Source organism: Corticium candelabrum, chromosome 22, assembly GCF_963422355.1.
Source record: "Corticium candelabrum chromosome 22, ooCorCand1.1, whole genome shotgun sequence".
In the NCBI taxonomy this organism is placed as follows: Eukaryota; Metazoa; Porifera; class Homoscleromorpha; order Homosclerophorida; family Plakinidae; genus Corticium; species Corticium candelabrum.
In genome coordinates, this window is record NC_085106.1 from 3006746 (window position 1) to 3019526 (window position 12781).

Genomic DNA, 12781 nt, shown 5'->3' on the forward strand with positions numbered 1-12781 from the left:
GTGATGTGCTCTTTGTGTGAGTTGTTGTTAGGGCCGTCTGTAGCGGTAAAGATGTGTTGTACTTCAAAGCGTTTCCTAGGCGTGGTTGCGGCGGCCGGCACGTGGCGGGCGCGCTGCGCCGGCCTTGTTCCGGTTTTGCAATGTTGGCCACGTCGGAGGCGTTGACGCACGCACACTGCTTCTGCTTTGATGCGACTAAATGTCCACATCGTCGGACGAACCGTCGATTCAATCAGATAACCTAAAATGGCTGCCAAACAACGCGGAGCGATTCTCTACGGCTTCGACTCGTTTGCTCGATGGCTAATTGGGTTAGCGACTAGCCAATAGGGATGCCGCGTCCTTTATCGCGGTTATGGTAATATAGTTACGACTGCAAAGTGCGCCGTTATCCAATTTTGAGGCTTTCAACTCGCCGCGTCGTCTTTCATCGGCTGCACGTCTGTAGCTATGCAATGCACGGTTTGAGCCTCCACCGTCAGTCGAGCGTTGGTGCAACAACTGTGAGGGTGGCAGTTTATTTCGCCAAGCTTCGGTGACAAGTTTATCCATCGTTTCTGCTCCTGCCCCGAAATAGAACGCGTAACAACAGGACTCCGACTGCTTCATAGGCATTTATCTGTCGTTCAGGGTTGGTATATCAAGGAATTGCTAGGGAATGATGGTCACAGTCAGTCTGCATGTCCTCGTGTTTCTCTCACTAACTTGCATCGGCGCCTCTCGTTCAGTCGAGGCCGTGTACCGGCCGATTCGGTCAGGTCGGAAGGACTACATACTTCATGATGTCGGAACTGAGCAGCCGAGCCGTGGGAGGAGAACGACGGTCAGCGCAGTTGGGGCGGGAAACGACGAGGTTCAACACGACGGAAAGAGCCTGGGCAACGACCGGGATACAAGTTACTTGCATCTAATGAATGCCTTCACGAGCGACATGAATGTTAGCGTCAGGTTGAAGGATGCCGCCTTTGATGGCTTGAGTTATGGGGATATTCGCTCGACCAACCTGAAGAGACCGCTCGAGCTGACGGAAACGTACTACGTGTCAGTGGGGAATGGTGAGTCAGTGTTACTTCGACCTTCCACGGTTTTCTGTGTATATACCTAGCTATATACCTAATACAGACACACCACCAGATGACAAGTGCATGACACTCTAGTTTAGTCTAGAGAAATGACTTCGGTTTGTTCAAACGTTCATGCGTATAGCTCTGTAATCTATAATTGCAAGATAAGTTCCTCTCGCAGTCCATCTAATGCAGTTGCTCTCGATCGGGTCATGTTGGCGCTTTCAACTAACAGACCAAACTGGTAATTGACACTCTGAAGTGCTCATTTCTGACCCGCTTAGTACTGCGTCTCAATTCCAGCTACATGTCACTAACAACATTTAGATCACCAACCGTGGTGCACCTATAGTGGCTACAAACAAGATTACACTTCTATGAAATGGAGATAGATTTCGTTTTACAAACGACAAGCAGTCGGAACCTTTGCAGGTATCTCTCCTATTATCTGCTTGGCTTCCATACACAAGAGAATCGATCAAAACATGTCGGTGTTACGAAATGATCTAAGAGCATTGGCTAACGAACGTGGTTGCCGTACCGTCATACAACCGCCTTCCTTCCTAATCACGCTATGCAAGAGAAACCGTCTAGTAACCCTGTCTGGATGATGTCCAACACTATGCATATCTCTCTTTTCTATAGATTCCTACACGGCCAACGTGTCATCGAGTGTGACGAGAATTCCTGCCAAAGCGGATGTCTTTCTCATCACCGACGTGTCCTATGAAGGTCGATTGCGCGATACACTCTCGGTCTGGGATAGAACGACGCCCATGTCGGACGGCTGCTTCTGGTTGCTTAGCTACAACGCCTTCAGCCATTCTGGACTAGGTAAGCTACATTTGACTATCAGTTAGACTCGGGGATTCAGTTGTGTTGGTTAATAGAATTTGAGCACTTGTACGCCTCCTATTGTCCTAAACTAACCTTTGGGGCCAAAATGTTGACTAATCCTATTGGTGGTGATTGCTGCTTAGACCTTGCGTTGTTTACCATACCAATACGTTGACCTAGCATGAAGCATTGGGAATTACTGTGGTTTTGTTCTGGGGAATGGCATACCCCTGGTGATGACTCTGGTTATTCTTATGTCTATGTTTGCTTGTTTCTTCAAGATGTCTTGGTGTTCGATCCCAGTAAAGTCGGAACCGATCACTACAGTCTACATCGAATAGGAATGAGTATAGAGTCATTCGACGCTTACTATGTGGAACTCGAAGAATCAACGTATGAAGTAAAGGTACGGGCATGGTGGGAAATCGGTGTGTATGCTCCTCGATTGTTATCATCGATCCTATGGTGTGCAGGTGGTGGCTCACAACATGGTACAAAATATTGATGATTTTAAAAACACGCCTTCACTGACTCCTCCACTGTATATCCATCCAAAAGCGGGAGAACGATACTATGCTGCTATTACGGGTATATATCAGCAGACTGGCAAGTTTCAGCCTCAATACAAGAGTGTGCCTCAGCTGCCCAAGACAGCTCCTCTGCCCTATGAGATGACCAAGATGGTTGTGTTCAATGCATATCCGAGCAATGCGGCTGTAGAGATCTATTTTCCTGGGAATCATCGTTTCAAGCATTTACCATACGGGCACGTGACCGAGGCACAGTTTAGCTTGAAGAGATACGATATGTACCGAATCAGATCGAAAGCGAAAAGTGAGTCGATACGTGTCATGTAATCACTACAATGTCGGTAATTTAGAAACTTGTGTATCAGGTCATTGGTTAGAATATCATGTGGACATTGCAGTCCCATACATTAAGAGTGAATGTCTCCTCGTCACCGATATGGGATCCAGTCGAGCACTGGAAAATATTTTGTTGTGTCGAAGCAGTGATGATCTACAAATGCCAATCGATAATGGCCGTATCCTCACTTACCATGCACTGAATAACTACTCTCAACCGATCGGTGTGTACACTTGAGCCGATTGTGTTACCTTGTCTAATACTATTTGCTGTATTTAGATGTTCTTTTGTTTGATCACTCGATGCTAAACAATCCCAGTCAGCATAGTCTGTATAGCATTGCCGACAAGTTAGTGTTAGGAGATGGTGTTCGAGCCTCGTTGCCGAGTGGCAAATACAAAGTCAAGGTTCGTAGTTCGACTGTCAACTTGGTATAAAGCCAATGTGTCTGATTGTCAACTTTTTTTACTATTAGGTTGTGCCCAGTGGTACAATTACAGACTCGAACGAGTTTGAAGCCGCTCGATCTCTCATACCCGTTTTCTCATTAGATCTGGAAAGTGGTGGATACTACTATCTCATCATCAATGGCATCTTTGGCAACAAACAGTTTCCTGCATCACACATCATGCACACAGAGATAAAAAAACCGACGACCGACTACTTTTCTTTCTCAACACCACAAGCAACGGATGTGCCTAGTTCAAGACGTTCGAGCCCAGATCTTGTCGATGAGAATAGTACCGAGAGCCAGCTGAATCTAACTGGAAATTCAAGCAGTAGAGCTGCCACACAATCGTCACTTTTAGGATTACTATTGACCGTTGCAATCGGCTTTCTCCTGTGGTGATGGACAATTGCAACCCGTGATCCACACTATTAGCACATAAGAAAAGGGTTTATATGAATTTGCGTCTGTCTGAGTACGGTAGCAGAGAGATAAATGGGCAGAACTATTTTGGAGAGAGTTCAGTGTGTTCAGCTTTCTATCTTTCCACATATCACATGTTGAGCACTGCTGATCATATAGAGACATAAATGAGAATGGTACAGTACATAGCTATACTGCAGTAGTGCTTTAGTAAACAGATATTTATTGATCGAGTTACTGCCTGGAATCTATTGTACACAGGCTTTCCGGTTCAGCTTCAACTGGCTGTACCTGAGTTGTACATTCAAATGAGAGTTTTTCTAGACACAAATTTGTGGTGAATAGAACTCATGGTTCAGCACCAGCTCTTGTCAGCACGCATTTGAGGTTCAAGAGAGATTTGAGACCCGTGCATGAACAATTCTGGGGTGAGAACTGAATGGATGAACTTAGTTGATTCTTGATTGAGAGTGGGGTCACTATGTATGCTGTGTAATATTTAATATTTAATTAGTTAATATAATTATATTACACCAGGAGAGAGCACATAAGACTGAAAGAGTTAATTGTGAATACATTTTAGACACAATTGAAAGTGCACTTCCGATATTCTGATATGAACAAACAGAAAGTAAACAGTTTATACACAAATCTAAATTAAAAGAGTGAACAAACCTGCTAGGCAGCAATATGGACAACCGAACAAGAAAGAGCGGAGAAAAATTCAAGCCCAGCAAACGTCTACACAAGAAGAGCGTCTTGCAGTCTGCATGAAGTCTAATGAAAAGATAACCAGTTATCTCTCCGATAACCAGTCATTCCTCCGATAACCAGTGTCTCGCTGTAAATTAATGTAACGCGCGTTAGGCACACTAACACTAACTACACTCGAAGTTTGCGGATCTCTGATTGCGCAACCGACGTTAAATCTCACTTACTTCTGCGTCTATTGTGCGGCGAATTAATTGCCCTGCTGACCTCTGCAATCTTGGAGATGAAGGTGCACGATACGTGTCTAAATTTGTCACTTTGTTGTCTAACTACTGTGGTATGCGTCTATCTCCACACTCTTTCTTTGTTCGCTCCTTTGTCTCTTCTTCATCTGTTTTCTTTTATTCATCTGTTAGTGTATATCCTACTGCGTTTCTAGTGTATTTAATTTGCTAGTAACTGCCATTTGTTCGTTTATTCTTGCACTCGACTGTCAGATCATGTACTTGCGTGCTTGTCTTTCCATTCCTATTGTTAAGACCTAATTTTTTATTTGTGCGCGGATGGTCACAGTTTCTAATTTTTTGTGTATTCATCATCGGATGGTTAGACGTTCAGACATTAATTAATATTATTACAACTAGTTACTTACGCCTTTGTCAACATCATAAGAGAAGGATAACTATATGAGCTGGTTGTCTAACTGTGTGGTGATGGTGGTTAAATGTCTACCGTACGGTCGCTATCTTGTGATATCAAAGAGACATAGAATAGGATTCAAAGCAACATGATCATTCTCTCGTGTGTCGTGTAGGCCACATTACTCAGCTTATTGTGAACAGGACACCATCGATTGTGTTCCTGTTGGTTATGAGTAAGAGTATATACACCTTGCTAGCTTGCCCTGTGATTGTTCACCACACATCATTTGTCTCTTCATTAATTACTATTTATGGTGCTTTGTGTGCACTAGTACAGATTTATGTATATGAAAGACTCAGAGAGCTTGACATAGTTATATATAATTATTCCATGCACATAAATTGAATGTGGGTTTGTAGTACTCATTTTCATAGGAACAAAGCCTCCCACAGATTTTCTCCTGACAGTGCATAAAATTACAATGCATATTCGCATTTGAGTTGTTTATTGGTGTAGACAGTTGGCACAGTCTCACTATGCTACTGAATTATGGTTGGTTGTGTTAAGCAATTGCCATGACTAAAAGACTGCGACACCATGACCAGACAGTAGAGATGAGATGACAGGAACTGAGCACGTAGACGATTGTGTAGGATTTAAGGATGAAAGTCAAGCATCGGATTTTGAGATATTTCTGTTTGAAGATTATGGTTAATTATGAGAGTTTATTGGATTAGGATTGTTTCATGCTCGGATACTAATTGTCTGGTGCAGCAGACAATAGTTGGCCAACTTGATCACAATTTATATATGCAGCATCATACAATACTGTCTGTTCTTGTTTCCTCATTTTCCTATACATATGTATGTGTATGAACTACGGAAGCAACTGTGGTATGCCTTGGAAATTACAAGTGCAGCAATGCTGTTTTTTGGTTTGAGTATGTTAAGGTTCAGAAGACAGAGTACTGAAAGTGAACAGCCAGTTGATAGGTGTGTGTATGTGTGTGTGTGTGTGTGTGTGTGTGTGTGTGGTGTGTGCGCGTGTGGTGTGTGTGTGTGTGTGTGTGTGTGTGTGTGTGTGTGTGTGTGTGTGTGTGTGTGTGTGTGTGTGTGTGTGTGTGTGTGTGTGTGTGTGTGTGTGTGTGCATACGTGTGCTCTTAGACAGGAGTTTCTGTAATAGGTTTTCTTCAATCAACATAAATGTGTGCTCGACCACTTAAGTTAAAGGAAACATGCAAAATGAAGCGTCTATCACCGCCAGACACATACCACCTACAATGTATCATAGACAAATTTCAAGTCTAGCTTTGCCAATCAACTCTCACAAGCAGAATTGATCTCAAAGAGCCAGGTGTTCCACAATGGTATGTATATATGCATCAATATCAGGCGTTGCTCTTATAAATTTCCAATTTGACTTTCCTATGGGTGTAAATGCTATTAAAATTAATTTGTATGATTTCTATATACTGCTCGGTGAGTATCATGTAAGCAGTCTCATCTTACGTTTTTGCCACAAACTACCCAAATGTTCAACACTTTAGCGTAACGTCATTATAAACTAAATTTGTGTTTGTGGAGATGGCGGAGATGCCGCTGTGCTTGACATCCCTGTGTGTCTGCTGTTTATTAGCGACCTTTGGGCGGCAACAGTACCCGATGGTGCAGTGATCGATGCAATCGGCATCTGATGCTTCTGTTGTTGCATTCGTTGAATTGTTTTCAGAGCGAGTTGATGAGGATCGACAGGCTCATTAGACATCATTGGCCTAAAGGCATGGAAATACCCTGATTTGTTGGCTTGCCCGGATTTATACAGATGCTGACTTGAAGGGCATCTGAAGAGAGAGAGAACACTAATTTGGTGAAGTCAACTGTCTACTGTATATACAACAGAGAGGAATACATAGGAAACTTGGCGACTCCCATACTCCCAGATGTGACATCTCGCAACGAAGGCAAACTGGGCACCGAACGCTGACCCGTTTGTTTCTCATTGACATAATCTGTAAATAGCAATCAATATAAATAGCAGCACTAGCTCGACCGTGGTAACCACCACATCTCAACTACTGATAACAAGGTTTTATCTAGGGAGTACCTTGGATTGCCTTTGTTTTCTCCGCCTTTGTTAGTCGCTCCTCAGTTTCTTCTAGTGCTAATGAATCTCGTTTGAGTGGTGGCTATCATAGGGAATGCTTGTTGTTAGTAGTAATAATCCAATCTACACAGCCAATGTCATGCCTTACTTTAGTCAGCCAGCGTCCCAACCTGAGACACACGGTTCGGAGCACAGGATCTGAGCAAGTCTCGGCATACTCTTGCCAGTTGACCTCGTGTTTATACTCGGGCTAAACACGAGGCACGAGAATTGGTCTACACTCATTCATAGATTCTGTTTCCATTGGGGTATTAATTCTTAACAGCCTTAAGAGGCAATGACAATAGTCGGTGCCTCTCTGTCTGCATATTTTAGATTGTGGTATGTTTGTTGTGGACGTGTATCGACCCCATGAGGCATATTTCAGCAAAGTTCAATTGTTGATAGCCTTGCTGCAGTCTCATTAGCTAATTATGCAACCGACCAAATGTGATGTTGAAAACATGATTTGTGATCATCACCTGTACTGTCATCAGATGTAGTGCTTCATCTCTCGTCATTGTTCTGCCAGGCTGTAGCTCGTCGATCACACGGTCTAGACATAACACAGAGAAAAATTTGACATCATCTTTCGTGATATCATCAGATCGACTTATGACCGACCTGCAACTCCACGTTTCGTGATCTGTCGTTCATAGATACGTCTCTCCATTGTCCCATCCATCACCATTCGGTACACAAAACACAGCTTGGACTGTCCATATCGATACATACTGTAAGAAAAAATTGAGGAGTTTGGAAGGTGATGGACTGTCAGTACAACTTACCGACATATTGCCTGGGTGTCATGGCATGGGTTCCATGATACGTCAAGGATGACAACTCTGTTTGCTCCAATCAGATTAACTCCAAGGCTGCCAGCTCTGAGTAATACTAAACTCAGTATATCGCTTTGTTGTAACAAGAATTACGAACCGAGTGGAGATGAGAAAAAGCCACACGTTGTGATTACGTGGAGAATTGAAGGTTTCGATCAATCTTTCCCGCTCTTGGCTTAATGTACCACCATCCAACCCTAAATACTTTCATCAAGCCAACTTACTAGATAGGGAGTAAATATGTAACACACGGAAATAGTTTTTGTTCTTTTTCCATTGGGTTTCTGGCTGGCTGCAAGGCACTGTCCGACGAGCCAAGTACTCCTCAACAAGAGTGAGTGTAGCAAGGCTCTGACTACATCACAAATCGCATGAAATCAATTTGAAGCAAACATGTCGAGGGACTCACCTGTAAACCAACAAGCGATCCCTAGCCTGAACTGAAGCATCGATGATTTCCATTAGAATTAAAAACTTGCCACTCTGGTCTTCCTTCCCTGCCTGATGGTCCTTCATGATATCATTTGCCTATCCGTTCAATCACAATTGCAACCACAATACAATAGGAACGAGTGAGTCACTGTGATAACCCATTCATATGATATTGATTTGATTCTTTGGTTTGCCACAGAAGCGGTTGATAACCCTTCAATTTCCAAATCCTTATCGCATCAGACAGAGAGATATACGCCTGATCCAGTTTTCACCGCTATCAATCATGCAAACTCACCTGCTCAGATCCCAATAACTGTGATTGATGTAAAGTCCCATGCAAGATATCCACATGGTTCCAGATCTACCGAGACAATCAGCAGGTCAATCAATTAGAATCACAATCTATGTTCAATCTCCACCTTGCAGCAAATGGCAAAAGCCTTAATGGCATTAACTCCTAGTATCTTCCCTTGCGATTCTATATATCGATTGTAAAGTGAAGATTGTAGTGGAGAGAGTCGAACGAACAAGATGTGTTCCTCTTTCTCGGGAAGGACCATTTGCAATAGCTTGTGACCACGTCTACAAATCCCTATAATAGCTGTAGGACATACCCACACACAAACCACACAGAATACCTTTGAATGAATCCTTCTACTAATTTATGCAAAACATGCGCTCGTTGTCTCATCACTCTGACATCCTGAATATGGACAAAACAGATGAAGTTACAGTTTGGGTGAATATTAATTATTACAGTCACTGTTCATTGATTGTTTTAATATAATTTCAATTAGAATCACAATTGTGACACAAGATGAGCATTAAGTCACATAACCATTATTACATTGTAGCATCCTCGTTATATTAATTGTATAAGTTGTCATTATGTATGTTCCATTTGCAAAACAATGGCTAGTATGTTACTAGTAGTTGTGATTTCTACGTGTACATGTTGATGTTGTTGTGCACTATGGCATACCTCTTGTGTGCTGTCAACACACTGTCCGTTGTATATTGGGCTTACAAACATGTTGACGAAGTCTTGATGTGTGCCAAGGTAACTGGGCCGAACAAAATCAATCATACACCAGTATTCAGATAAGTTGTTCTGCAGAGGGTATCCACTGAGCACAACTCTACGCCTGTAATAACAATAATGACAAAGAATCGGTGAGTGAGTGTGTGGGTGGAGGCTGACTTTGTTCTGATTTTCTTCAGAGCTTGAGAGGTGCCGGCTACTACGTTCTTGATTCGATGGCCTTCGTCGCAGATAACTAAATCAGGACCAGGATCACAGAGCATCGACTGAATGGCTGAAGAAGACGGAAGAGAAATATACATCAAATGGCATTTGTGTGTCTTACTGAATCTGGTGTGTGTGTGTGTGTGTGTGTGTGTGTGTGTGTGTGTGTGTGTGTGTGTGTGTGTGTGTGTGTGTGTGTGTGTGTGTGTGTGTGTTCAACTTGGTGTCACTCTAACCTTGAAGTTTCTTCATGTGTTCCTCTTCCACGTCAAGATCAATGACAGGCTCATTTCTGTGTTTCCCAACTTTTGGCTTATTAATCTTTTTTCCTTCTAGTCGTTTCACTCCACTAAGAGTTGGAACCCTCAAAGCTAACATCCTATACATCTCATACCCAACAAGTAGAACCCCACCATTAATAAACCACTTTCTAATCATTTCAGCTCGAGAAACCAAGTCTCTCTGTTTCTCGTCAAGAATGAGGACTTTGAAATGACGTCGTGGTACAACAGTCGAAAAATTCTGTGACTGAGACGGGCACTGCACAAGGAGACCGGACGTATCATTAGGAATAGTCCATAAACCAGCGTTTCTAGGAATCCACTTGTCAAACTCATCCTGCCAGTTTTGCAATGTGTTGATTGGGACAACACAGAGAACTCGAGAACACGGCGTGCATCGAAGAAAAATATCAATAAATGCAATGACTTGCAATGTCTTTCCCAATCCCATACAGTGGGCTAGAATACAACCAAATCCACCATCGGTATTAAAGTTGATAACATCTTTGATGATGTTGCTATAGAGGAAACGAATTCCGCCAATCTGAACACAAAAAAGACAATTTCATGTATAATGATAATTCTTCTCCATTAGGGACCATCCACAACAATCAATTTTGCAAAATAAAGAGGACCAATGTATACGATCCTCTAGCATATACGTTGAACGAGCTAAGCTACTGACTAAATGATTGCTATGGATGGCCTAAAAGAGACTTCATACTTGATGTGGTTTTAATGCCCTAACAATGTGATCCGCAACAAACACATCAGGTTCTCCAGGTGCATGAAATGAGTTGGCAAGAACGCGACCATGCTCATCTGGTACGTTCAGTTTGTCATTGACATGAAATTGTGTCGATTCATGAGATTCTGTATTCTCTCCGAACATTTCTGTACAGTCAATTACAGTAGGCTTAGAGGCATCACATCGGCCGGGCACCTCCCCAATCACACTCAACTCACTGTCAGAGTTACTGGATGTTCCATCATCACCAATCACAATAATGTCTTGACGTGCTCTGGTGGAAAATGGTCTTAACTTGTTTGTTTGCATTTGAGTCTGTTTGTCATTTGCAACAAGCAGCTGATGATGCTCTACGTGTTGAAACACGCCCTGCTTTCGTTGTTGTTCCTCTGTCTGTGCTTGGCGTGTCTCTTCACTGAGTTGAGAAGCGTCTTTTATTTTTCTTAGTTTCCGTCGCTGATTGGGAAGTCTGACGTGTCTCTTGCTGGTCGCTGGGAAAGTGTTTGTAGTAGGCTCGTCATGGTTGTCGTCTTCGAATTCGCGTGTGGAATCTTGAATGCAGATGCTGTCATCTATGGTAATTGCTGCAGTTAGTGGAGTCCCTCCTTGCACTTCCATATATAACGTGGAAACTCTAGAGTTAAAGAAAGGTGAGCACCAACGATTCCTCAAGGAACGGCTGCGCACGCTACACTCGAACAAAATGAGTGCCTGATCACGTGAGTCTAGCAGATTGCCCGGATAATAAGTATGTCTACTCTACTTTTTTCGAATGAAGCCAGAAGTGAAGGGTTGTCGGTGTTGATCACCGGTTCTAGTGGCTTTCACGGGAGCCATCTTACGCGTGTGCTAGTCGAGGCAACCAACAGAGGCGAGGTTGCGTTTCTTCGCCTTTTTGACGTTGCACCGCATGTCGACGACTCGTCGTATCGTGAAATAATCACCGAGAGACAGCAAGGTGACATACTCAAGTACGAAGACGTAAGAGAAGCTTGCCATGGGATAGACGTCGTTTTTCATAACGCTGCAGTTGTGGATCTCGGAGACAAGTCGCACCGTTTAGTGGAAGAAGTGAATGTGAGGGGAACGGAAAACGTGGTACGAGCTTGCAGGGAAAAGGGTGTGCGTTGCCTCATTTATACCAGCTCGGTAGACGTCGTTTTCACTAGCCAAGAAGGAACGGAAATTGAAGAAGTAGTAGAGTATCCAGCCGAGTCTGATCTGGTCTTTGGAACGTATGGAATAACAAAGCAAAGAGGTGAGAAGATAGTTCTCGCTGCCAATGGTGCAAAGACTGGAAGAGGTGACGGAAAGCTTGTTACTTGTGCTCTCCGCCCGACTGTTATGTATGGAGAGGAGGACCCATTTAATGTTCCTACACCTTTGAAATTGGCTGCGTTCACATTTGGATATGTTATTCCTGTGAAAGGTGCTAAGAATCAGTTTCAGAATACGTATGCTGGAAATTCGGCTTGGGCACACGTGTGTGCTATGAAAGCTGCTCTAACGGATCCGAGTACTGTCGGAGGACAAGCCTATTTCATCACAGACGACACTCCCGCTGAACCGTATTCACAGTTTTTGGAACCTTTTGCGTCTCGACTTGGATATAACATTTCTTCGATTGGAATTCCTTATTGGCTACTTTTTGGTTTTGCGTTCGTCCTGGAGTTCGTTGCTTGGTTGATGAGTCCGTTTGTTCGAATGAAGTTGTTTTTGAGAGTGTCTGCATTGAGAGGGGCAACTTCTACACACACATACAGTAGAAAGAAAGCAGAAGAACATCTTGGTTATAATCCATTGTACGGCTATGAGGAAAGCATAGAAAGATCGATCCCATATTACAGGAAAATATTAAAGAAATGAACTAGGCATGTGACTTTTTTGTTGTCGTTCAATGGTTTACTTTTGCATTTCAGTTATGAATTGATAGTCTAGTTTTGCATGTGATGTTCATAACATTGATTTCAATGCTTGAACTTGGGTCTAACTTACTAATTGCTCATTTGTGTTGATTTAATAAGGCAATCACTTTGAACCTTTTATGTCCTTTGTTTGGAGATCTACTACACAAGGCTATAGCAAATATTTTCTAC

General features: G+C 42.9%; 3 protein-coding genes across 3 annotated transcripts; 2 read left to right on the top strand and 1 right to left on the bottom strand.

The window, feature by feature from the left end:
* The first annotated feature begins 411 nt into the window (after positions 1–411).
* On the top strand, positions 412–4003 carry LOC134197512 (uncharacterized). The gene is made up of 7 exons (XM_062666850.1): positions 412–1055; positions 1710–1898; positions 2183–2307; positions 2375–2735; positions 2797–2991; positions 3048–3175; positions 3244–4003. The coding sequence occupies exons 1-7, from the start codon at positions 659–661 to the stop codon at positions 3616–3618; spliced, it is 1770 nt and encodes a 589-aa protein (XP_062522834.1). The 5' UTR covers positions 412–658; the 3' UTR covers positions 3619–4003.
* Positions 4004–6196: 2193 nt separating this feature from the next.
* LOC134197782 (helicase ARIP4-like) lies at positions 6197–11398 on the bottom strand. Its single transcript, XM_062667132.1, has 18 exons — positions 10662–11398; positions 9893–10481; positions 9612–9726; positions 9393–9555; positions 9049–9113; positions 8830–8992; positions 8706–8771; positions 8566–8637; positions 8385–8503; positions 8227–8330; positions 8073–8172; positions 7925–8020; positions 7761–7870; positions 7619–7692; positions 7246–7347; positions 7098–7179; positions 6903–7002; positions 6197–6834 (listed from the first exon to the last, which is right to left on the bottom strand). The coding sequence occupies exons 1-18, from the start codon at positions 11301–11303 to the stop codon at positions 6558–6560; spliced, it is 3039 nt and encodes a 1012-aa protein (XP_062523116.1). The 5' UTR covers positions 11304–11398; the 3' UTR covers positions 6197–6557.
* On the top strand, positions 11276–12742 carry LOC134197783 (3 beta-hydroxysteroid dehydrogenase type 7-like). Its single transcript, XM_062667133.1, has one exon. It carries the CDS (start codon positions 11436–11438, stop codon positions 12549–12551), a length of 1116 nt encoding a protein of 371 aa, XP_062523117.1. The 5' UTR covers positions 11276–11435; the 3' UTR covers positions 12552–12742.
* Positions 12743–12781: the final 39 nt, after the last annotated feature.

Bases quoted from the DNA above. Each gene is read 5' to 3' on its own strand.
- LOC134197512 (XM_062666850.1), top strand. From the start codon at position 659: ATGATGGTCACAGTCAGTCTGCATGTCCTCGTGTTTCTCTCACTAACT. The intron at 1,056-1,709 runs GTGAGTCAGTGT...TCTTTTCTATAG, and splicing joins CTACGTGTCAGTGGGGAATG to ATTCCTACACGGCCAACGTG. The intron at 1,899-2,182 runs GTAAGCTACATT...TGTTTCTTCAAG, and splicing joins CTTCAGCCATTCTGGACTAG to ATGTCTTGGTGTTCGATCCC.
- LOC134197782 (XM_062667132.1), bottom strand. From the start codon at position 11,303: ATGGAAGTGCAAGGAGGGACTCCACTAACTGCAGCAATTACCATAGAT. The intron at 9,556-9,611 runs GTCAGCCTCCAC...TTGTTATTACAG, and splicing joins CTGAAGAAAATCAGAACAAA to GCGTAGAGTTGTGCTCAGTG. The intron at 7,180-7,245 runs GTAAGGCATGAC...TCCCTATGATAG, and splicing joins TGGGACGCTGGCTGACTAAA to CCACCACTCAAACGAGATTC.
- LOC134197783 (XM_062667133.1), top strand. From the start codon at position 11,436: ATGTCTACTCTACTTTTTTCGAATGAAGCCAGAAGTGAAGGGTTGTCG.